The sequence below is a fragment of the Sciurus vulgaris genome, assembly GCF_902686455.1.
Source record: "Sciurus vulgaris genome assembly, chromosome: 9".
NCBI lineage: Eukaryota > Metazoa > Chordata > Mammalia > Rodentia > Sciuridae > Sciurus > Sciurus vulgaris.
The window spans coordinates 36,843,791-36,870,504 of NC_136469.1; the positions used below are offsets into that span (position 1 = coordinate 36,843,791).

Sequence of the window (26,714 nt, forward strand, 5' to 3'; positions counted from 1 at the left end):
TTTTAAAAAACTTCACTGTATTTTGTGACACATTTTATTAAGAGGTACCCTATATCAGTATTTTAAAGTGTAAACAATGAAGAACTGAAATGTCAAAAGAATCACATTAACAATCATATATAGTCAATACCTCATTGTCTTACTGCCTTTATACAATAAATGCATAATATTGTAGCAAAATCAAATCCTTACTAAGCAAACATTTTTGCATATACTGCCTTCTCTTTATCTTTCTCTGCTTTTATCTTCTGTTTGACTTTCAGCAATTCTGCCTGGATGGCTGCAAAAAAAAAAAAATTAGGCAAATGAGTTACTTCTCAAAACATAAAAAGATTAGGATGACCCACAAACTATTGTAATGACACTTAACTCCTCCTCCCCACTGATAAAACTTTCCTGGATAAAGTAACAACCCTATTAACAGAAATCTCTACTCTGAGAAAATAGAGTTCACAACTGTGAAGCATAATTTCAGAAGACCATCAACTAAGAAAACTCAATCACATCAATTCTTGCTCTCTCCATCTCCATTAAAGAGAGTATCAATTGCCTTTTTTTGTTTTAGCAACAAGGGACCAGATATAAATATTTAGATCTGGTATTGACTGCTACTCACATTTGGCCTTTTTTTTTTTTTTTTTTTTTTGGGCGGGGGGAGCTGGGGATTGAACCCAGGGCCTTGTGCTTATAGGACAAGCACTCTACCGACTGAGCTACCTCCCCAGCTTATTTTAAAGAAACAAGTTTGTCATAGCTTTTCTAAAACATATCCAGTATCTAGAATACTAGGTGTACTGGCCATGATGTTCCACTTAAGGAATGGTCCCAAAATTTAGATTTACAATGAATACTATACTTCAGTATTGGGCTTTCGACTAGCATCCTAATAAAAAAAACAAGGTCTCAAGTGATAAGGCAGAAACAAACCATATTAAGTACACAGTGAAAAACAAGTGCATTCTTGAAATGAATGAGAATGTAAGCTCTCAGACAAGGACCTTGACTATCCTGTTCACTGATACACATGGCCCAGTAACAGGCATTCTATAATATCCACTAAACAAATACCTGATATCTGCCAAAGTTAAGTGTACAATGGTTCATGAGAATAGATTTTTAAAGTGCAAAATGAACTTGGACTACAAAAATATCCAACCTACCTTTATCTTCTGGTGCTATTTCCTGAGCTTTCTTAAGATCAGCCTTTAATTGGAAAAAAATTTTATGAAAAATTAAGACATCTGATATACAAAGGTAATTGTCAATTGTAAAACATTTGGAACAAAATTTACCAATGCCTGATCGTATTCTTTTAATCCTTGCCATCCTTGAGCTCTGCGATACAGTGCTTTGGTATTTGATGGGTCCATTTCAAGAGCCTTAAAAAAAAGTATAAAATCATAACTATCTCAATAAATATATTTTTCAGATATATTTGAAGCCTGTCGGCTTCAAATTCACCTCAGTGAAAACAGCTATAGGTTATTTCACCAGTTGGCACAGTGTGACAATTCGTCAGCAGAGGGCACTATATGGACCTGGAAGGGAGGTGTTTCTTGTCTATATAATTAACATGCTCCTAAGCACTGTGGTTTCTCTCTCTCCAGACTCAGTCCTAACTAATATGTTTACAGAAGTAAACACTGTAAATGAAAGTTTGCAGGTTGTCCCTTAGTATCTCTGGGCTAGTTCCAGGACAGCTCTTCTCACCCCCTGCAAATGAAAATCTGGAGATAAATTTTAAGTTTTTTATATAAATGGTTCAAGATTTGCATATAAATAATCTATACCCTTCCTCCCATATACTTAAAAGTCTTTACATGTTCAGTGCAAAAGAAATCTTGAATCTGAGGCTGGATGAATCTTAGAATATGGAATCCATGGATACAGAGGATACACTCTTGAAATCTAGGTTTCTTAGGAACATGAGTAACTACATATTTTCACTAAAACATTTTCAAATTAATATATTCTATTTATATATTTTAAAAGCCAAAATTCAGTTTTACTGAAAAGTGAACATTATCTGCTTCACAAGTTAGAGAGTTCCAGTGTAGATCCATCTTTCCTTTTGTAAGTTTTTTCCTCTGTTATGTTTCCTTCTAAATATATTCTAGGATTGAGGGTATGCATTGGTAGAACACTTGCCTTGCGTGAGTGACGTCTTAGATATGATCCCAGAACTGCAAATATATTTTCTTATCCTCTATTCATCTATCCTAAGCAGATTTTTTTTTTAAATGTGGCAGTTTTAGGATTGAACCCAGGGCCTCATGAGTGAATGAGGCCCTGGTTCAATCTAGGCAAGTGCTCTACAACTTAACTACACCTCTAGAACAGAACCTTATTTTAGTTCTACAGCTTATCTATATATAGCTTTATGTGCAAAAAAACAAAACATTTAGTTTGGAAACATTTCAAACAACTATACAACAGGGAAGAGTTATAATTGATCTATCTGAGGAAGGTAATGCTTTCTAGCTTTATCAGTTAATGTAATTGGATAGGTCTCATAAAGATAAATGACCTTTCTGTGTGTTCCAAATAGTCCTCATTCTCCCACACAAGATGTAATGACCTTAAATAGAAACTGGCGCCCTCCTAAACTAAATCTATTAAGTTTTTTGGAGATGTAAATCTTGCAATTAAATACAAATGAGTCTCACTGGGCACCAAGCACAGTGCTAAATACTTTTAAAACTTGCTATATGATCTTTTATAACCACCCCATCAAGTAGGTATTATTTTCATTTTATAAAAAACAAAATTCATATTCTATAAAATTAGGAATCTACCCAAGATCACAAATTTAGTGGAATGGCAGAGGTCTAATTTTTAAAACCATGCTGGAGGTGTGGCATGCCTAACTCCACAACTCACATTCTTAGTCATCCCTAACTTTGTGTTCCAATGCTTAGCATATGATAGGTGCTTAAATGAATACATGAACTGATAAAAATGCTCTGAGAAAAAAAGGAAAGTCCTTCAAAGATATTAAGTACACTGTGTTAAAAAGCAAAATGAATGATTGAGAGGAAGTTCTGAAGGTCCAAAATATTTAGAGACAAGATGACTTAAATCATGTTTTATCCAGTCTCCCTATATCCTATGCAATAAGATATATTAAGATATTTAAAAAGTGCTTTTGTTCAAGTTGGTAAGTCAAAATCCCTCTCCTTTAAAAAGTTCAATATTAGACTTACCTCTAAACAGCTGTCAACTGCCCCCTGCCAATTTGACATCTTCAGTTTACAAGCACCAATATTCAGCACACAGCTTAAGGCCACAGATTGCAGCCTGGATCCATCTGCTTTCTCAGCAACAGCCTTTGAACTATCCACATATCTGGAGAACAACATGAATAAAAGCAATATGTAATGTCACACGAATAAGATTTACTGCTTCTTCAATTATGTCAAAAAGTGTTACATCATTTCTGACATAGAAGTTCATCAGATACTAATTTAATATTCAATTTTTTTTTTTTTTTTTTTTTTTTTTTTGCAGAGCTGGAGATTGAACCTAAGGTCTTGTGCTTGACAGGCAAGCGCTCTACAAATTGAGCTGTATATCCCCAGCCTTAATATTCAATCTTCAATTTCCTTATTAAACACTTTTTTCTTGTTCTTTTTTTGTTTTGTGCCAGAGACTGAACCCAGGGCCTAGAGCTCCTAAACATACAGTCCACCACTGAGCTCTAACTCCCATCCCCATTATTTTTCTTTATAAGGTTTTTTTTTTTTTTTTAAACATGTTTCCCCAAAGTGCTCAAAGAGAACAATTTAAAACTAACATCCAGGATCCAGGCTCAATGGCACACACCTGTAATTCCAGCAACTCGGGAGGCTGAGGCAAGAGGATCCCAAGTTCAAGATCAGGCTCAGCAACTTATAGAAGCCCAAGTAATGCCCGTTTCAAAATTAAAAAATAAATAAATAAAAAGGGCTGGGGATGTAGCTCAGTGGTAGAGCAATCCTGTATTCAATCCCCAGTACAAAAAAAAAAAAAAAAAAAATCCCCAAATCAGTTATGCAATAGTAGTGAAACACTTCTACTCTAAAACTGAGGTCCCATTATGTACTTTCCAGTGTAATTGTAGTTGAAATTAGGATTCTCATAATGGCAGAAGGGAACTGACTGGTAAAAGATAACTGTGTAGCGTTGATTTTTCATTGTATAATGAAAAATTGTCCAAAAACTGTGCATAACAGACCCCCAGAATTGAGCTTCTAGTTTCCTTACTCTGAAACTAATCAGAGGTCCTTTAAGAAACTGCTGATATCAGATATGAAAGCCACATTTTTATAAGATAGCCTTGAAACAAATCTTGAATCGGAAAGCAAGTGATTACAGAATGTCAAAATGAAGCTGGGGATGTAGCTCAGTGGTAGAGCACTTGCCTAGCATTTCTGAGGCCCTGAGTTTAATCCACAGCACTGAAAAAAAAAAAAAAAAAGTCCAACAAGTAAAAATGAAATGGATTTCTAATGGACAAATACTGAACCTTTTGAGTACCAAAAAGAATCACAGTATTGGCATATTAATAAATCAAACTGAAAAAAACCACAGGTCTACAGCATTATCAAATGGAAGACAGAGGTTTACTGTGTGAAAGGTTGTTGGGGACTGGGTTTTCATATAATCTCAGGATCACCTCACAGGGAAAAGGTACTCTAAGAAGAGACATATCTTTTCCACTAGCATTATCAAATGGAAGACAGAGGTTTCTTATAAACAACAAATGCCAGCTAATAACTGTAGAACAATAAAATTAGAGTATCACAGTTCTACAATAATCAGTGCAATAAACAAGGGTAAGGATCTTCAATGATACTAAAACTGTGTGAAAGGTTATTGGGGACTAGGTTTTCACATAATCTCAGTATCACCTCACAGGGAAAAGGTACTCTAAGAACAGACATATCTTTTCCACTTTAACCAACTGCACAAACTCGGGCCAAAAATGACTTATTCCTTCAGAATTTTATATAATAGGAAAAATAACAATATTATCTACCCCAGCTTTTCTGTACTTTGAAATTTTTTCAAAATAAGCTGCAGCAACAAAGGAAATACAACTATTTCAAACGCAGTTGTTTATTCCACAAGCAATTTGCCAAAAATACAATGAGGAATTTAGAACTTCAGTTTATAATTCAATTTACAAGATCTATAAATTTATTTATTTATTACTATTTAAATAAACGGTAATTTATTTAAAATGTTTTATTACCTTAAAACCTTTGCATATTTTTTAATGGCCATCTCCCAGTTCTGGGATTTGAAAAAAGTATTTCCAATGTTTTTTAAGTCTTCTGTTATTAGTAAAATTTTATCTACCTGTGTAAAAGAATATAAATACATAGGAAGTTAATAAGTAATATGATTTAATGCTAGGTTTTATCATTATACAGACTGATATCAAATCCCAACTTTTTCCAGTAAATATTTTTATTTGTTAAAGTTTGACCGATCTGAAAGCACTCACATCTTTTAAGTCTATATCTGCATCCTCAGGGAAATCTGGATGACTATCACCAGAGCCATCTTTTGGGAATATTCCCCAATCATCCCCTTCTTTGAGTTCTCCACATTCTGCAATAACGCACAACTGTAAAAATAATAACAAAATTGTAGAAATATACTACCATATTAATGAGACATTATTTTAAAAAGTCTTGTTTAAGACTTTAAAAGCTATATAGCTAGAAATAATGTGCAACATTACCCAAGTCACAGACTTCAGTTAGAAGGCTCTTCTACCATAATTATGATAATGCCCTTTTTATTTATTTATTTATATAATGCCCTATTTATTTATTCTAACTAATATAACAATATCACTATTAGTATTCAGAAGCTCAGTGAACACATAGTAAATTATTAATTTTACCATTCTCTATGTAATTATCTTTTGGTGAAGTATGAACTTTTAGGTTACTACTATTCCCTTCATATACTGAGTGCCAGAGCCTGCCTCCTACAAGTAACTGAGTTTCTAATGTCCACGAACAACCCTATCACTTAGGATGCATAGTATTATGGTCATTCTGATTCACAGACATCTAGAATGAACACAAGTATCTTTCTTCAGTAATAATAATACAGTCTAAACCTTTAGTAACTTATACTGGATGAGGAAAACAGGCCAAAAAAAGTTCAGTAACAAGATCAAGGCCAAATCTCTACTTAAATTGCACAGTGAGAATCAGAATCTAGATTTGCTGTCCTCTTTCTACTGTGTATTACTATACATACTGAATAAAAGTTTTGCTGGTATAGGAAGACTTAAGTAATATAGCAAAAATACATTAAGTTTGAAATAAGAATTAAAAAGGTTCCTTTAAAACTAATTTTCTTTCCCCTGTAGAGAACAGATGCAAAAATAAAGTGATGGATCCAGGCTCCTATATCAAAACCATCCTAACATTTTCCAATTGGAAAAGCTAATAATCACTAGAACATTTTAAGATAGCAACTATGATAAGTATATTTCACTTTAATTTTTACTTACTTTGGTAGGTTTTTCACCTTTCACTTCGACATTTTCCAGTATCCTTGCCACACCAATTCCTTTAATTACTTGGCCAAACACCACATGTTTCCCATCCAAATGAGGAGTTGGAACTGTTGTGATAAAGAACTGAGAACCATTTGTATTGCGCCCTGCATTTGCCATGCTCAATAAACCCTCCCGATCATGCTGTAGGGGGCAAAAAAAAAAAATCAAAGAAAATGAAAGTTAGGGTATTAATGTGAACTGTTTTTTTTTGTTTGTTTGTTTGCTTGTTTGTTTTTGCAGTACTGGGGATCGAACTCAGGACCTTGTGCTTGCAAGGCAAGCACTCTACCAGCTGAGCTATCTCCCCAGCCCGTGAACTGTTCTTTTACTGATCACTCACATGAAGTTAGAATGGATGATAGGATGGACCAGTCTACCACTTAGTTCAAACTAATTTTTCTTTCTTTTCCTTTTTTTGTTTGTTTTTGTTTTGTGGTACTAGGATTGAATCCAGAGTCTTTAGCATGCTAGGCAAGTGCTTTATCACTGAGTTACATACCCAAACTGTACTTTTATTTAAAAAATGGCCAATTACCTTTACTTTGTATAAACTGAAACCTTCAATGAACAAAACATGGGGTACCTGATCATTTCTTAAACTTTAGGAAAAGGTTACAAAAACAAGTAAGATAATTGAAATAATAGTGGGGGTGTTAATTTCCAAATTGATCACCTTGAGAAGATGCTTTTACTTCATCTTTAAAATGAAGATGCTGCAGGAAGAAAATCTAATAATATACTTTTGCTCTTTTATGATGGATGCTCTTGAAGACCTGAATGGTCTTCCCACATTCAGAAATAGGCCTACATTATGATTCTTTACAAATCCATCAACTGGGAACAGTAATGGGATACTGAATTTTGACAAGTTGTTCAGTTAAGGTACTTTCCTAATCGCAAAAGAATCTAAACCTATGGCTTTCATACCAGGTAAATCAACCATTAGAGAATGCACAAAAGAAACTGGTACCTACATCATGAAATCAAAATTCTACCTTGACATCAACTTGTTCAACAGTTCTGTCATGAAATTTTCATTTTTGCACTTTATTTTTTAAGCTTCCTAAATACATTCCTCATTGGCGATACATTCTAACTCTTTATAAGTTTTTCCACCTAAAATGCCTTTTACCTCTTCAACCAAAATAATTCAGATCCCTTCCACAAGGCTTCTTTTTTTGAATTCACAAAATCACCACATTATCTTGGTTTTCATCCTTCTGAAGTTTCTTTTGGTGCTTTCCCCAAAACATTAGCTATAATATGAACTTACTTTTCTCAGCTTTCCACTATCTTTGTCCTCACCCATTTTTTAGGCAAGAAAAAATATTTTAGCCACCTTGCAAGACCCACTTTACCCATTTCTCCTCAATGATTCCTCCAATGACTTGGGTCATATAAATCACATCTTTGTCCCAGAACACATATAAAAAGTTATTACTGAGCTGAGAATCCTAATGTGAAAATCCAAAATCTAACATGCTCCAAAATCTGAATTTTTGTGCAGTAGCATTCACAAGTTCAGATTTCAGGTTTTGGATTAGGGATGCTTAACAAGGAAAGCAGATGCAACTATTCCAAAATCCAAGTAGCTCCAAAATCTGAAACACTTCTGGTCCTGAATATTTCATATAGGGGATCCTCAACCTGTATCAAACTTATACAAGTTAGGTATATTCAATCAATTTAGCATTTATTTGCATCCTATTATTTTCCAGTTGCCCATTTTTAAATCTTGTCTCCAAGGTAAAATTATAAATTCCTTGTCATCAAGGCCTTTCATTTTTCAGTCACTCTGGTGCCAGTGACAGAACTAAGCATACAGCTGCAGTCAATAAGTACTATTTAAAATAATGATGACATCTGCTTTTCAAATTTTCCTCATTACCTTGCTCATATTCCTCATTTCCAAAGATATCACTTTACTTTTGTACTTACATGTCCATTCTTAAAACTTGAATGATGCAATATACCCCGACTAGATCTTGAGACAATGAAGAAGGCACAGGTACCACTAATGTCCTTTAGAAGCTTGGACATTAACCACATCCACTAGTTTGCAAATCCCCTGACATCATGGATATTAGCGATGATTTTTGTTGCTCTTCAAATTCAAGAATAAAGATGCACAAGTTATCATCCTTACAACAAGAACATTATTCCTGGAATCAATTTTGCCATATGGGCGCCATACTTAAAAAACTCATTGGCTTAAATGAAGCATGTAAAAACTCCACCACAAAGAAATAATAGAGTACTTTTGGCAAATAAAAATTATTACTGGATGAAAACCTTCCATATTAAGATGCATGCTGGGCTGGAAATGTAGCTCAGTGATAAGGGCTTGCCTAGCATGTATAAGACTCTAGATAACTTTATGTGAGTCCAAGCACCAAAAAAAAAAAAAAAAAAAAAAGCACATTTACAAATATGATTCCTCTTATAAGTACAGCAGACTCTCGGCACACTTAAGATCTTTTCTGGTGTTTTAATCCAACAAATAAATTTCAGACACGTAACCTTTATGTAGCAAAAACAGTTTCTCCTCTACTTTACCTTATAGTAGAAATTTTCATCTTCAAATTTTTCACCATAAATACTTTCTCCACCTGTCCCATTCTGATTTGAGAAGTCTCCACCCTGAATCATAAATTTCTTAATAACTACAAAAAAGGAGAATGGTTATTAGTGACTGAGACATGGACAGCTTCAGCAATGTTAACTAATGAATAGGTAATAAGACAACTTCCTAAAGCATGATTTTACTCATGTCACCCTCCTGTTTGTGTTTCCCCACCTATCTTTTTTATTTGTTCTTTTTAGTTATACTTGTCATAGAATGTATTTTGACAAACCATACACACATGACAAATCATACATATATACCACTCTTGTGGTTATACATTATATGGAGTTACACCAGTGGTGTATTCATATATGAACACAGAAAAGTTATATCTGATTCATTCTACTGTCTTTCCCATTCATTCTCCCTCCCTTACCCACTTACCCATGACTCCAATCTGGCGAGCCTCCACTGCTCCCTGACCCCATCATGAGTCAGTATCCACATATCAGAGACAACATTTGGCCTTTAGTTTTTTTCCCCCACCTATCTTAACAACTTTATACTTTTAAGGTTTTTTGCAATCTGAGTCCAACCTTCATTTTAATTGCCTGATTGCCTACAGGTAAAATTGACAATGAAACCAAACTGTGGATATTTTAATTTTTCTCCAACATATCTTGACTCTAACTTCAGCTTATATAATGATCTGTTTCTTCCGCCAAACAATGAATTCCTTAAGAACAGCAACTTTTTCTTCCTTGTAACTATACATATAGCTATTCAATAATGGCTGCTGAATAAAGACCAGTAAGTCCCAGTAATAATTATACACTAATAGAAATACTTCAGCATTTTCCCTTTACACCAAGGGTTACCAAAATCACTCCCATGATTAGAGATCCCTAGAACTCATGGGTCTCAATATTTTTTTAAATATTTTTTTAGTTGTCAATGGACATTTATTTATTAATATGCAGTGCTGAGGATCAAACCCACGGCCTCTCACATGCCAGGCAAGCTCTCTATTATTGAGCCACAATCCTAGCCCTGGGTCTCAACATTTGATTATATTATAATCATAAGGCTACACAGCTGGATAAGGGAAAAAGACATAAGCAGGATCTGAAGAAATCCATGTACAGGCTTCATTATGCTCTCTCATTCCCATGAAATGTCATGGAACACATGCTTCTCCCAGGAATGAAAATGTAGAAATATTGTACAACAGTTGTACCCAAGAAAGTCAATTAGAGACTCAGCATCCCAGATATTTATTGGGGCCTTATCACACAGACACCCTGCCTAGCAGGTTCCAAAATTCCAGACTCCCAAAAAGAAAAGGAAAGCAGATATTCAACATATATTACATGTTTTTAGTCTAGAGAGAATAAATCACCCTTATGATTTAAGGAATGGTTTAAGTACCAAGTTCCCAAACTCCAGCTAAGTACTACCCTTGGAAGCAGACCTCTATAAGGATAGCAGCCTCAGGCCTGCCATGCTATTTTCTGCATATATTTTTTTGGCACATTAATATTTTATTAAATATGAAAGCAAACCAATGTTCAAAACATTTAAAAATCTATGCTAATTTTTCTTCATAAATCATTTTTTAAAAATATAACCACAGGACTGAGGGTATAGCTCAGTCATAAAAGTCCATGCCTAGCGGGCAGTGAAGCACTGCAAAAAAAAAAAAAGTATTCATGTTACTCATAAATAAACACTTACTGAGTGATTACTCAAAAACTATACTAGGTGATGAAGACAAATTGGTGAAAACATATATTTCAACTTATAGAACCTTCAGTCTATTGGAGGAGCTATTATATAATCACTAAATAAAGGTACGATTACAAAGTGCAAAATGATATATTTTAATCACCAGTGTGTCCAAGACACTGAATCTACAAATCTGCAGCCTTTTCAAGAAATCCTGCCCAAGAAGTAAACATAACTTTTCTGTCAACAGTCAGTCTAACTACCTAAGGTCAGGTCATTTTATCATGGCTGTGGCTCTTTTTTTCCTCAAATGGTTTTGGAGTGAAGGAAAACTGATAAAGATAGAGATATAGTTAATTTCCCTACAGATAAACCCTAATACCCTCCCATAATTAATTCCACCTCACAGTCCAGTCTTTATGAAATTAAGCTATTATTTCTCATGTCAAAGCATCCTCTTAGGAACCAACTATACCAGTACTTTTTAACCTTTATTCCCAACTCAATGTTTTCTCCCCTAATGCCTGAAGAACAGAATTTGTCTATTTGAAGGTAGTTAGATTCAGAAAATGTACACATACTTCGATGAAAAGGACATCCTTTGAAATAGAGAGGTTTCCCAGTAGTGGGTCCAATGCCTTTTTCGCCTGTACACAATGCACGAAAATTTTCTGCAGTTTTGGGTACAATATCTGCAAACAATTCTAAGACAATTCGACCAACTAAAAGAGAAGAAAATGAAATTATGTCAGTTGCAAAAACAAACCACCAAATGACAAAAGGATAGTTGGTACAACTATGGTAACAAATCATTCATGAATTACTAAATTCTCTTGGTCATTTTTTTTATGATTTCAAGAACACAATACAGTGTTATTAACTACAATCACAATGCTGTACAAAAGATGATGAACTTAGAGCTCCTTTCCGGCTGAATATTATTTGACCTCTCCCTAACCCCTGGTATCTAACATTCTACTCTCTACTTCTATGAGTTCTACTTCTTGAGATGACACATTCAAGTGAGATCATGTGGTATTTGCCCTCCTGTGTTTGGTTTATTTCCCTTAACATAATGGTCTCTAGGTTCTTCCATGTCACAAATGACATTACTTCCTTCTTTTTTAAGGTTGAACAGTATTCCTGTGTGTGTGTGTGTGTGTGTGTGCGCGCGCACACATTTATCTAATCATCCACTGACATTATAGGGTGGATGCCATTATTTCTGCTATTGAGAATAATGCCGCAGTGAACATGGGAGTACAGATATCTCAACATACAAATCTAATTTTCCTTGTTGCTATGGTTTGGATGCGAGGTGTCCCCCAGAAGCTCAAGTGTGAGAAAATGCAAGAAGGCTTAGAGGTGAAATGAAAGGCTAAGAAAGCCTTAACCCAATCAGTGAATTAATCCCCTGATAGGGATTAACTGAGTGGTGATTTAAGGAAGGTAGGATGTGGCTGGAAGGGGTGGGTCATTTGGGGAATCACTTTGGAGTACATATTTTATATTACCCTGCCTGGAGTCTCTCTTTGCTAGATTCTGATCATCATGTGAGCTGCTTCCCTCCACCACACTCTTCACCATGAAGTTCCACCTCACTTTAAATCCCCAAGGACTGAAGTCAGCTGTCAATACACTGAGACCTCTGAAACCCTGAGCCCCCAAATAAACTGTACTCAGAAATTCCAATCACCAAGCAACCACTAAGATAAACTGAAATACCCTTTCAGCGGTCAGGCTGGTCCAGTTTTATGTGTTTCTGTAGCCTTTCTCTGTGCAAACTGCCTAGTGCAGCCTTTGAAACAAAAGCTGAAGGCATTCCTGTTCTATACAACTCCTTAAAAAATAAAAATTCCAAAACATACTGAATGTACATGTAAAATGGTTTGTGTCCCAGACACGCATTCAAACGCACTGCCTGGTCAGCATGTGCAACATGCTCCAGAAGACCAATTCAATTATAAACATACTCTGTAATTCACAAAGCCTTAGGAACTTCTGAGCTGGTAGGTATCCAAGGCAACTACAGAGCTACTCCAAGTTCAATTCCCCAATGCCAAAATAGAAAAAATGTTTGCCTATCTGATTTCTAAGATTAATAGTAAAGAAAAAGCACCAATAAAACAAGTCGCTTTAATTTATAAATAACATGGCAGGTGCCCATATATATATATATATATATACAGGCACGCGCGCGCGCGCACACACACACACACACACACACACTTCGTGTGCCAAAAGACGTACTGAGTGACTGGAGCCCCGCAGCCACATATCCCACGAGGCTTATGAAGAACCCCACAGCAACATAAAACAAGCTTACTCTGTGGCAAGCTGGTGGTGCAAAGGTAGAGGGCAAGTACGACCAAATCAGGAGAGAAAACATTAAGACGGCCACAATTCCTGAACTAGAAATTTCTAGAAACTTCCTCGCAACCGACACAGCATTAGCACAAGAGCGCTGGCAGGAACTCACGCCGCAGGCCATTCCTGCTCCAGGTGGAACCCAGGCAGCCATGCCTCAGTGCCACTGAGCAGCCCCCGGCCCAAACCGCAGTCTGCAAGTCCCCCAGCCCCGGCAGCCCCTCCTCCTCGCGGTCCTTCAGCGATGGACTCCGCTCACCTCGCTCCTCTCCGATGTCCACGTCAAAGAAGACTCGGGGATTACTGGGATTGGAAGGCTTGGCTTGTGGGGACGGGTGAGACATCTCGGTTTACAGAGGAGTTTAAAGCAGAACCCACCAACCTCGTGCACCACTAGCACCACAAACTCCACGGCGCCTGTCTACGCCGAAAGCTAGCTGCGGCGCTGAGGAGCCACTTCCGGCGCGAGACCGGAAATCCGCGATCCGACCTCCGGCTCCGCCTCCCGCGGCCGCCGTGAGCTCCCGAGAGGACTCGCGTGTGGCTCTCGGCTCTCCTTGCCTTCCTCTCTTTTGCCGAAGTTAGGACCACATTTCGGTGTATTCGTTTGCTTGTTTCCTGGCCTTTCTTACCTTCGTGGTATGGAGAGCTTTGGAGTCGTTCCCATTCCAGCCTCAACTCTGCTACTAACTGGGATTTCAGTTTGCTTCTCTAGAAAATGGGCCTATAAACGCTGACCTCAGAAGGTCATTTAAAGTATTAAAAGCATAAATCTCTTAACACAGTGTCTGACACAGTGCAGGGCTGGTACTATTATTATTGTAGTAGTATTTGATCATCGACGGAGGAAACCTGTGTGGATGCTTTGACCTCTAGTTCTGTTAGAGCCAAGCAATTTAGATTCTGCATGCTTACCTTATCAATAAGGCATAAGTTATCCTTACGTGTTAACTTCTTTTTCTTCTAAGAAAACAAAACCGCTTGATAATTGAATGCAGCAGAGTATGTCTTAAAAACCACAAGCTTTGAATTGCAGCAGCCAGAGGGGATATTTGGAAGGATCAGAGCTTATTTTTCCCTATAACTGCCACCCCTCCATCCAGTGAGTGATTTTAGGATATGTAAAAATTAGAATTATGAAAAGCAACAGATATCTATTCTCACCTTGAAGTGGCATGTAATATTATACCCTGAATATAAGTACTAAAGTTGATATTTTAAAAGAGAGGGGAAAAGAAACAAAAATGACTTTTTAATCAAGCACTCTACCACTGAGCTATATCCTATACCAAGGGGCTGGGGTAATGTTTTGGTTTCAGGGTTTTTTTCATTGATGCATTATAATTATACATAATAGTGGGATTTATTATGTCATATTCAAACATACATAAGATACTTTTATCAATCTTATTCCCAGAACATTCACTTTCCCTCCTTTCTCCCCCTGATCTGCTTGCTCTACTTTACTGATCTCCCTTATGTAATCATCGTTATTTTAATTAGTGCATTTTGATTATATATGTAAATGAGAGTGCGGTATGTTAATACGTGAATATAGCATAATTTGGTAGATTTTGTTCCCCAGTACTTCCCTGTGCCTTACCCTCCTCCCTCCCTCTCAGTCTCCTTCCTCTATTGGTCTTAGTTCTATTTTCATAAGATCCTTTTTTTAAAATTCTGTTGCTTTATTTCTAGCTTCCATATTATGAGAGAAAACATTCAACTTATGACTTTAAAGGTCTGGCTTATTTCCACTTACCATGATGTTCACTAGCTCCATTCATTTACCAACAAATGACATAATTTCATTCTTTTTTATAGATGAATACAACTCCATTGTATATAAATACCATATTTTATTTAACCATTCATCTGTTGACACCTAGTCTGTTTCCATAATCTTTATATTGTGAATTGTGCTGCTATAAACATTGGTATGCATGTATCACTATAGAATGCTGATTTCAGTTCTTTTGGATAAATACCAAGGAACAGGACTGCTGGGTCATGGTTTTCTGTTCCTACTCTCTTCAGGAATCTCCATGCTGCTTTTCAAAGTGGTGTACCAATTCACAGTCCCACTAACAATGTTCCTTTTTTGTTTGTATTCTTGATGATTGCAGTTCTAACTAGAGGGTGTGAAATATCATTGTAGTTTTGATTTGCTTTTCCTCTGAACATTTTTTCATGTATTTGTTGGCCATTTGTATTCTTTTTTTTTTTTTTTTTTCACCAAAAGTAATCACATCTATTTTCACTTCACATCAGTTGCTGAGGTTTTCAAGTTAATGTACACATCATTGAGCATTGTCATAATACAATAATTACACTTTCTGCTAGGCTGTATTTAATGTAAAACGTTATAAAAAGCAGATTGTATCACAAACTTGCTTTTTAAGTATTTTGATAACTTTCTTTCAAAATAATGGATTTATTTTCAATCCTGTGTATTTTACTTATTTATAAATATTATCTGAAAAGTAGACGATGGGCTTCAGACTGCCCAATGTATTTTTTCTTTTGAGAAATATATTTTAAAACATTTGCCCACTTCTCAATTGAATTATTTGGGGGTTTTAGTTTAGTTTTCTGAGTTCTTTATGTATTCTGGATAATAATCTCTGGTCAGAAAAGTAGCTGGCAAATTTTTTCTTCCATTCTGCAGGCTCTCTTTTCATGCTATTTCCTTTGCTTTGCTGTGCTGAAGCTTTTTAATTTGAGGCCATCCCACTTACTGATTCTTGGTTTTGTTTCTTGAGCTTTGGAGGTCTTATTAAGGAAGTAAGTGACTATCCCATTATATTAAAGTGTTGACCAGTGGTTTCTTCCATAATTTGCAATGTTTCTGGTCTGATTCCTAAGGTTTTGTTTTGTTTTGACACAATACCTTTGGGTTTTATTTATTTATTTGTATTGGGTGCTGAGGATCAAACCCAGTGCCTCACACACATTAAGCCAGCATACCACCTCTGAGCTACAACCCCAGCCCTTAATTCCTAGGTCTTTGATCCACTTTGAATTGATTTTTGTGCATGGGTTCAAGTTCTGACTATAACATGCACTAAGAATTTAATCAAAGAATGATCATTTAATTTCTCTGAACCTGCTTCTTTTTCAGCAATGTGGAAAAATCAGGGTATGGGAGTAGAAAGCAATAATGCACATACATTTGTTTTGTAAAATCTAAAAATTTCATATACAAAAATTTCCTTTTTAAAATCACTAAAACAATGAAAGGCTGTGATGTCTGGGTTTGTTTTAAAATAAGCTTGGGTAGGGTGAGTGAGTGGGGTTGTGGATGAAATAAAATTGGCCAAGCAGTTGACTTTTGTCTTTATTATACTGTTTATTATACAATTTATAGTTTTAACATTTGAAATTTTCACAATCTTTTGAAATGTTAAAAAATAAATGATCAAATTTTCACATGTATTAACAGGTATTAATTATAAAACTAATTCATTAATAAATTAGCAACATAATAGCTAGATATGGTCGCACACACCTGAAATCCCAGCATTCATGAGGCTCATAAGTTTGATACCAATCACAGCAACTTAGCAAGGCTCTAAGCAATTTAGTGAGACCCTGTCTCAAAATAAAAAATAAAAACAGTTGGGGTAGTAGCTCTGTGGCAAAGTGCCCCTGGGTTCAATCTCCAGAACTCCAGAACTGCCAAAAAAAAAAAAAAAAAAAAAAGGCAACACACTATTTGTGGAAAAAAAATACAGTGAAATTTCAGGACAAATGAATAAGGACATTATATTGATTAAATTTTTGTGTGTAATCACAAAATTTCATTTTTACCAATGTATGCTCACATAGACAATTAGCACTAACAATGATTCTTTTATATGATAAATATTTAGTTATTTCTATACACCTGGCCCTAATTTGAATGCTGATAATACAATGATTTAAAAAAAAAAAACAAAAACCTCACAGTGATTAACTTTGCATACACAAAGTTTACAGTCTGATGAGGGAGAAAGACTATTAAATTAACCAGTATAATAAAGGGTAATTGGTAATTTTTTTCTGAATTGTTCTTTTTTGTTCGTACCACTGAACTACATCCCCAGCCCTTCTTATATTTTATTTTGAGACAGTGTCCCGTTAACTTGCCAAAGCTGACCTGGAACTTGTGATCTTCCTACCTCAGCCCCTTGAGTCACTGGAATTATAGGCATGTGTCACTGAATCCAGCATAATTAGTGCTTTAATAGAGAAAATATAATTCGGCACAAAGTGGTACTGAGTGCACAGGACTTTTTTGTGATCAGAAATAGAAGTAAGGTGAGACACCGAAATGTCTCTATAAAGTAAAATGGTAGGGAAGGAGCAGGTGAAGGTTGTATTATAAGGAGTGAGAACCAGATACACTTAAAAAATGAGAATATGTAACAAACCATGTTACTTCTCCCTGAGAAGCCAGTGCCTTAGCTTCAGGTGCTGCTAAACCACTGGTTTCAGTGTTTAAATCAGAAGTCATACTTTGGTTTGTATTTCTCTCCAGCTCTTCTTCAGATTGAGTTTTCACAGTGAGCAATTTAGCCCACCTTAAAGTTGGGTGCGGTGGCCCACATCTGCAATTCCAGTGGCTCAGGAAGCTGAGAATAGGGAGTTCAAAGCCAGCCTCAGCAACTTAGTGAGACTCTAAGCAATTTGGTGAGACCCAGTCTCTAAATAAAATACAAAAAAGGGCCGGGGATGTGGCTCTGTGGTTAAGTGTCACTGGGTTCAACCCCCCCCCCCGCTCCCCCCCCACAAAAAAAAGGAAAAGGAACAATGAAAAGAAAAAGCTTGAAGTTATCCCAGGTATAACAAGTCTCTATTTTTCCATAGCACTTACCACTTTGTAATATACTGTTTACTCATTTATTCATTTGATTTATCTTCTCTCATTAAAGTTAAGCTCCACAAGTACAAGAATCTTTTTTGTTTTTTCATTACTCTATCCCTAGCACTTCTAACAGTTCTTGGCACATAGTAGGTGCTCAATAAATGTTTTTGAATGAATGAATGAGTTATGGCTTTGAGAAGTTTCTAAGAGAATATTAACAAGAAATTTCATTTCCATGTGTTGTGTATATGTGTGTGTGTGTGTGTGTGTGTGCACGCACACACACACATATGCACACTGATGAGGATGAAACCCAGAACCTTGTACATGCTAGGCAAGTGCTCTACCTCCTGGGGCTACATCTCACATTTTCCGTGTGTCTAAGTGTAATTAGACAAGATTTTCCATCAGATCTCCATGCTGATCCTTTCAAATTTAAAATGTTGACTTATGTCCTTCAATTTCATGGGGTTTATTTATTGTGGTTCCCTGAAAACCTGCAAAAGCTCAGCACAAAACTATAGTGTCCCTTGATAACTAGGAGAGTCAGATCTTTCTCTGTTCTCATGTCTGAACTGTAAACTGATGAATTACACTTTGTCTCACATATCTCATAATAATAAACTCACATTAAAATTTTTATTCTGATCTATTAGCTTAAAAATCAGGCTTTAGCCTATCATTGCAAAAATCATCATTTTTATGCCATTGTCTTCCTGATCATTATTATGATGTGTACTCTTACTAAGGTAATTAAGCACTTCTGCCATCAGACTTCTGGAGTTCAAATTAAATTCTAATAGATATTAGCTTGTGAGTTTGGATAAGTACGAATTACTTAACCTGTTTCTTGCTTGTGTCACCTAAAAATTAGAATAAAAAATACATATCTCTTTAAGATTGCTATGATGATTAAATTGAGGTATCTTAGTATGTGACACATAAGTACTCAATAAGCATAAACAACTATTGTTAAACTTGAATAGTTAATACTTTATTGTAATTATTACTAATTTCAACATATTTCAAGATGGAATTTAACACTGCCAAGATGCTTTGAGGATGCCTCTACACTCTTGGAAGAAAAATATAATGTGATTCTTCCTGTTATACAGGTTTCTATGTGCAAAAAGACTAATCCAAATGTTACTCTCCTTGTGCCTAGATTTTTCACAGTCAAGTTACAGCTTTATATAAACTGTCATATTCCTAGAACCAAACCAAATAAAAGAATCATACCTCCCCAAACCACTCAAAACTGGATTTTGCCAGTAGGCTCAGTTGCACACACCTGTAATCCCAATGACTCTGGAGGCTGACAGAAGGATTACAAGTTCCAAACCAGCCTAAGCAACTTAATGAGACCCTGTCTCAAAATGAAAACTAAAAGGGCTGGGATATAGCTTAGTGGTTGAGTACTCCTGCAATTAGTCGCCAGTAGAGTAAAAAACAAATGAACAAACTGGACTTACAGTGGAAAAAAAAAAAAAAAAACTTTTAGGAGACAACCTTCTCTACTGACAATTTGCTTATTTTGATGGGAGTTTCTAAGTTCTGGCATCTTACCCATGCTCAGCAAGGAACAGAGCAAAAGAGCCAAGAGCATGTACTATTTCTTAGGGTTAAGGACTTGGGTAGGGCCAAAGAATAGGTGCTAAGAGCCTTATAATAATTATTATTAGTTTCTTCCTCATAAGTATGGCTAATATTAAGACATAACCCCCATATTTTGTTTGGTTTTCTTTGGTTTGAGACTGGGTCTCACTATATTGCCCAGGCTGGTCTTGAACTCCAGAATTGCTAAAAAGATTCTCGGGCCTCAACCTCCCAAGAAGTTGGGACTTATAGGCACATGCCATCACACCTCACTTGCCAATATGCTCTCAATTCTTAATGACCATCACTTCACTCCAAACAGCTAAGTATGCTGCACTCATTGTTTTAAGACAAAGATGTGACAGCAAAGAAAGGAGGGGGATTAAAAAGGAATCTCTTCCTGGTTTTGCAAAAGACTTGGCTTGACAGAAACAGAAAATAATTAATGGCATAGCAAAAGATAAAACATCTTCTGCAAGACCATGGCTTTCCACTTTCAGAAGAAAATAAAATAAACCAAACAAAAAAGCCCCAAAGCCCCAGACAGGCTCCCAATATCGCTATACACCCAAGTGGGCATGGAAAAGGAAAGACCACCTTTAGATTTAAAGGGAACTCTGAACTCAGCAGAGGTCTGTGAGAACTGTTAACTGAATTAAAATAATGAATTTCTCATTGGATGCCTGTGTAGACAAATGACATTGAGAACCAGAAGACAACAACCCAAAAACTTGCCACCATGTCAGACCTTTTCAAATTAAGATCTGAGCTCATGTAAAGGAAAGGAGAGATACCAGAAACTGACAATGTAATTACATTACCAACCCTTCAGAACAAGCAATTCGAATTTGAATCTAAGCGAGTTACAAATAAAGTTGTATTTCACACACATCTGAGTTTATGCCTTTACATGGGCATAGGTTGTGGATCACTAAGTCCTTATCAGGACTCCAGACAAACACAGTGATACCCAAGTCTATGTCAAGAGCAACAAGTTAGGAAGGACACCACAGATGGGGTTAAAAATTCTAGGATCCTATCTGTAGCATCTGGCTCTGTTGCAAAATTAGAACTCCGAAGAAGAGGTTGATATGTAACTCTTTTTTTTTTTTTTTTAATCAGTACTGGGGGTTGAACCCAGGGCCACTTTACCACTGAGCTACATCCCTAGTCTTTTTGAATGACAGAAGTCTTGCTAAATTGCTGAGGATCTCTCTAAGTTGCTGAGGCTGGCCTTGAACTTGCAATTCTCCTGCCTCGGCCTCCCAAGTGCCTGCAATTATACATGTGTACCACTGTGCCTGGTTAAGTCTTTAAGGAGACAAAATGTTCTGTTTCTAGAGGAAGCATTGGTTTTGAGGTAGTTACATGTGGAAGAGCTTCCTTACCATGAATCCTAGATCTTAGTCATAGAGAGTGTTGCTTCTGAAACAGAAAAACATTATAGGTCAGAATGGAAAAACAGCTTTTAGGCTCTGCCTGACTATGAATATCCCAGGATACTTGTAAGCTTTCTGACCACGATCATTGAACCAATGAAAGACAACAGATACCACCAGGGGACAGCAGAGTCTCTGCCACCAGCAGAAATCATTCCACAGTTAGAAATGGTGCACCAAACTGTGCCTGAGTATTCCCAATATGCCAAGATTCTTCTAGGAGCTGGAAACAACAAACAAAAACAAACACAAGGATATTGATTATCAGTTTATAATAGCACCAGGAAGACAGGGCTCGTGTAATACAGAACAATAGTAAAAGATTCTGAGGAGTAATAAGATTATTTTCTTTTCCAGGGAGTAATGGTTAAGATTGATTTGAACTGTTTTCAGTTGCAAAATGTGTATTTACCCTTATCTGACAGAACAACCAATGATAGACTTGTTCAAATCCTCAGTATTTCTTTCCCCCAAAAGAAAAAAGATTAAGTTAGGCATGTTGGCACAGACCTGTAATCCCAGCAACTCAGGAGGATGAGGCAGGAGGATTATGAGTTCCAGACCAGCCTGGGCAACTTAGAGGGACCCTATCTCAAAATAGAAATTAAAAAGAGCTGATAATTGTAGCTGAGTGGTAAAGCATCCCTGGGCTCCATCTCCTGTACAAAAAAATAAAAAATAAAAAATAACTAAAAAGACTTACTTAAAAATAATTTTGTCACTATCACAAACAAAACTAACATTTATTATTGATCATTACTATGTGCCAAGCTCTGTGCTAGGTGCTTTACATACTTTATCTAGTTCTCAAACAATTCGATAATGTAGATAACCTTATTATTCAATTTTACTTACCAGACCAGTAAGGGTAAGAAAGGTTAAGAAAGTTGCCAAATGCTTCCAAAGTCAATTCACCATACACTAAACAGATAAAACCTAACAATCTTTTTTTTTTTTTTTTTTTTCTTTTTCATTGCTAGGGATGAAACTCAGTACCCACATCATAGGCAAGTGCTCTACACTGAGCCACCCCGCCCCATACACACACACACATACCAGCATCAAACAATCTTTATAGGTCTAAGTATTTGTAAAAAACATCATGACATATAAAGAGCTTTGAACTGCTTCTGTCATTAACATTATAGACTTGTTCTATGTTTTGGTTTTGACCTTACATGATAAAATGGATTAGGCTTTTATACCTTTTGTAAGACATTTTATATCTGTAGAATGTGAACAGAGAAAAATAGCACATTTTCCCACAGAAAATGAAAATAACAATACAATTTCCTCCTAATCCTTTTGCAGAGAGAAGGGTTAGAAAAACTTCTAACCCTTAAAGAATTGATGTTGTCCGTTTGGTATCTGCATGATCTTCCCTAAGTCTGGGCAGAGATGAAAGCTAAAAGAAAGATATGCAAACAACAGATCTGGGTGTCTCTGACAGGTTATATGTAGTGAAAGTTTAAATAGAGAAGGTCTGTTAGGTTTTAATGATTGACAGGACTTTTTGTGATTTAGGAATTTCTGCCAAAAGCAACAGTAAGCTTTTCAGCAGGGTTGACAATGAAGAGATTTGCATTTTTTTATTTATTTGCAGTTACAAGAATTGAACTCAGGGTCTTTAAAAGGCTAGGTGAGGGCTCTACTACTGAACTACACCTGCAGCCCCCAAACTTGTGTTCTTAAAGGATGTTTCTGAATCCAGCATGGAGAACAAAATGAAGGAAAGCCATAGTAAATGTAAGGACAGTGAGTGAGTTATTTGGGGTGAGAGATGACCATAATTTGGACTAAAGTGGCAATTGCAAAGATGAATAAAAAAGGATGGATGAGAAAGGCATATATAGATAAAATCAATACTACCAGGTAATGCATTGGATATGGGCTGTGACAAAGAAGGGATAAAAGATGACACTTGGCTTTCTGGCATTCGCAGTTGAATGGATGTTGAGGCTGTTTACTGAGATGAGGGAGGCTGACAGTCTAAATATATATAAGTCAAATGAAAAAAGATTTCTCCATTTGTTCTCGATTCATCCAAATTTTCTCAAAATTCAGAACTATAAACAAGTACGTTCAGTATTTTCATTACCTCTTCAAAATCTAGTAATACCTGAGAAAGGGTTAAATAACACTTATTGTCTTCCAACTCAAAGATTAAATCACAAGAAGTTTTAATTTGTATAAGAAAACTTTCCCTTCTAGTCATGTTCTTTACGTAAATAGATCTTTAAAAATTATTAGATGTTTGAATAGCTTTACTAGAAATATAAACAATAAAGGTCCAAATTGCAGAACTTCATGGGCCAAAGGAAATGTCTTCATAATTTACAATCCCAATTTAATTGTTTAAAATTACTTATAGATTATAAAAAGTTATTATTGAAATTTTAAACAGCTAATTTAAAAAATTATCTGGATATCTTTGTTTTAGTGAAAGATAATCATTACTATTAAGTTAAAATATTAAATAAGTGCTAATATTTATTGTGGGTTTACTCTGTCATGAGTGTTCTACATGTTTTATATTCATTTTATTTTTTTAAAAGTTACATATTCACAAAATACAATCAAATAATGGAAAGGAATACATAGTGAAATTTTTCCTGGCCAACCAGCCACCAAATTCCAGGTTTGGATAAAATCAATGCCACCCTTTTTTGGGGGTGCTTTTCTTGAGTATTTTTGTGACTATACAAACAAATGTATTTATACACACACATAAACATGTTTTTGGACTGGGTGTGTAACTCTGTGGCAGAGTGCTTGCCTAGCATGAGGCCCTGGGTTCAATCCCCAGCACTGCAGAAGAAAAAATATATATGTATTATCTACTCTCTACCCCATTTTTATGCTGTCCTACACTTCAATTTTTCTGATTAACAATATATCTTGGCAATATCCCATACCACAACATAAAAGTTTTCTCATTCCTTCTTAAACATGGTATTTGAGGCAATCGAAACAGCCCCTTATAGATAGAGGTTTAGATTGTTTCCACTCTTTTTATATTATAAAACACTGTAATAAATATCAACATGCAGACATCAATCCACTCACTCACTTACATCTGTTTAATAAATTCTAGTAAAAAATAAAAAAATCTGTATGTTCATTTTTTAAAAATTTTCATATATATTTTTAGTTGTTGATGGACCTTTATTTTATTCATTTATTTATATGCGGTGCTGAGAATTGAACCCAGTGCCTCACACATGCTAGGCAAGTGCTCTACCATGAGACGCAACCCGTGCATTTTTAATATAAATTTGATAGTTAATGCCCAGCTCTTCTATGTGATGGTACTAATTTATATCCCCCAAGCAATGTATAAAAGTGCCTGGTCCCCCCCAAACTCTTACCAACAAATGCATTTTTAAGCTTTTTAATCTCTACCAATTAGATGGGAAAATGCCTCAGTATTTAACACTTTACGTGGATTTTTTCACTAATCTTTATAACACTATTATTATCATTCTACATGTGAGAAAATTAAAGTTTATGAAGATTAGGTAACTTGCTTTAAGTCACTCAGATTAAAAAACTAAGAGAATCAAGATTAATTTTATTCTATCTAATCAGTAAATATTGAACAAACTTCCTAATCAGTAAATAGTCCCATTAAGCAACATCGCCCCAAAATCTTAACACTTTCATTGTATTTCTCAAGATTATTTTTGATGATTCAGAATTTAATTCAAAAAATTCGGTGGGATTTTGCAGTGTGTTAGTGTCATCATTATCAATATAATTATCACTGAGCAATAGATGTGTGTTCTAGATTAAACTAAAAGTGTCTTAGTTAATAGATGCCAAGTCAATTGCCTTTAATGATCTCATGATATTGTCAATTCTGAAAATTTTATCCCATGTCCAAAACTTGAGCTTTCATCATCCATACTTGGTGGCTCAGTTTCAGAGCTAGTTGAGAAGAGATAGATAAGTCTATACTAACTTAAATGGCCAAAAATGCTGAAGTCACAGTAGCAGACTTAAAATCTTTTTTTATACATAGCTCAGAGTGATATGGAAATATTAAGGTTCTTTGAGTATAAATGGAGTCAGTTTGTGAAACAAACCACCAGAAACTTTATGTAGCTATTCCCTGCCACCCTCTGACATTATTGAAGAGAATGTGTGTGGGGTGAAGGAATTAACTATATAAGAATCATGTGCTCACAACACCTTAAGCTACAATTTGGAGACATTATACATGCATTTACTGGGTGTGGGCTTTCAGCCTGTTACAGGTTTGACTTGTTTGTAGCTCTCGGTGGCATGCTTGAAGACTTGTCAGGACAGGTTTCACGAAGAAAACACACTATTACCTCAACTACAGTTCACAACCTTCTTCTGCCTAAGGATATCCTAGGTGGCATTTCACACCAGTGGAGAAAACATGGAGCATCTAATAAATGGTGGTAGGATGCATGAATAACCATCTGGGAACAAATAAATTTGGAAGTATACTTTGCATCTGTACCCAAATGAATTCCATATAGATAAAACACATACATGTAAAAAATTTGATTCCAAATCCTATCACAGACCAAATGCTCATTTCCCTAATGTACAAAGAGCCTCTACAAATAAACAAGAGAAAAACCAAAAGTGGGAAATAGTTCTCAGAAATGGAAATATAAATAGCTCTTAAACTAATGTTCTAACTCCTTCATAAGAAATGCAAATCATAATTGCACTCTGTCAAACATTCAAAAGTTAGTAACTTCAATTGGACAGGGGAAACGTACATGTTCATAGGTTATTGGTGAAAGAACTCTGGCAACATTTATGAAAACATAAATGCTCTGCCCTTGGACGCATCAGTTTGAGGGAAATACAGTTTTTAAATGGTCAGGAGTCTTTTCTTGACAGGGCAAAACCTGAAGGAGGTGAGGAAGCGACTTATGCCAGCACCTAGGGAAGAACAGCTCAGGCAGAACACCAAGCTGAGAAGAGTGCAAGGCCTGTGATAGAAACGGTGGGCAGGCCAGTGTGGCCAGAATGCAATAAACAGGGGGAGACAGGTGACAAGTATGGATGGGGTAGGACCTCTAGGGTCCTTTAAGTCATTATAAAGGCTTCATGTTCTACTCTAAGGAAATGGGGAAATCACTGGGTCATTTTGAGCACAGGAATGACCAGATATTGACTACTTCATTTATTTATTTATGTATTTATTTAGGTACGAGGGATTTTATCCAGAAATGCTTAATCACTGAGCCACATCCCCAGCACTTTTTATTTTTTATGTTGAGACAGGGTTTCCCTAAGCTGCTTAGGACCTTGCTAACTTGCTGAGGCTGGCTTTGAACTTGTGATCCTCCTGCCTTAGCTTCCTGGGATTGCAGGCATGTGCCACGACACCTGGCTGAACTACATTTTCATGTCTTTTTAAATTTTTTTTTTTTTATTCATTGTACACATATGGGGTACTTTTCATTTCTTTGGTTGTACACAATGTAGAGTCACACCGTTTGTGTAATCATACATGTACATAGGGTAATGATGTTTGTCTCATTCCATTATCTTTCTTTACATTTTTATTTAAAAGAAAAAAAATTTTAGCTACAATTTTCAAGATGACACCACCTTGAATTTTTATTTGAT

The 26,714-nt window shown here is 35.8% G+C and overlaps 1 protein-coding gene across 2 annotated transcripts; it reads right to left on the reverse strand.

The window, feature by feature from the left end:
* Nucleotides 1-20: 20 nt before the first annotated feature.
* PPID (peptidylprolyl isomerase D) lies at nucleotides 21-13,684 on the reverse strand. 2 transcript variants are annotated; one of them, XM_079153550.1, is made up of 10 exons: nucleotides 13,480-13,684; nucleotides 11,435-11,575; nucleotides 9,119-9,225; nucleotides 6,515-6,703; nucleotides 5,489-5,611; nucleotides 5,234-5,340; nucleotides 3,204-3,345; nucleotides 1,293-1,379; nucleotides 1,161-1,203; nucleotides 21-280 (listed from the first exon to the last, which is right to left on the reverse strand). In XM_079153550.1, the coding sequence occupies exons 1-10, from the start codon at nucleotides 13,562-13,564 to the stop codon at nucleotides 192-194; spliced, it is 1,113 nt and encodes a 370-aa protein (XP_079009676.1). In that variant the 5' UTR covers nucleotides 13,565-13,684; the 3' UTR covers nucleotides 21-191. The 2 variants fall into 2 exon arrangements, with proteins under 2 accessions (XP_079009676.1, XP_079009677.1); XM_079153551.1 differs by lacking the exons at nucleotides 11,435-11,575; nucleotides 13,480-13,684 and adding an exon at nucleotides 8,501-8,666.
* Between the last annotated feature and the right edge of the window lie 13,030 nt (nucleotides 13,685-26,714).

Excerpts from the sequence above, each read along its gene's own strand:
- PPID (XM_079153550.1), bottom strand. The coding sequence starts at position 13,564 with ATGTCTCACCCGTCCCCACAAGCCAAGCCTTCCAATCCCAGTAATCCC. Across the intron at positions 9,226-11,434 it reads AGGATGTCCTTTTCATCGAA|TTATTAAGAAATTTATGATT; the intron begins GTATGTGTACAT and ends CCTTTTTTGTAG. Across the intron at positions 3,346-5,233 it reads AAATATGCAAAGGTTTTAAG|ATATGTGGATAGTTCAAAGG; the intron begins GTAATAAAACAT and ends GTTGTTCTCCAG.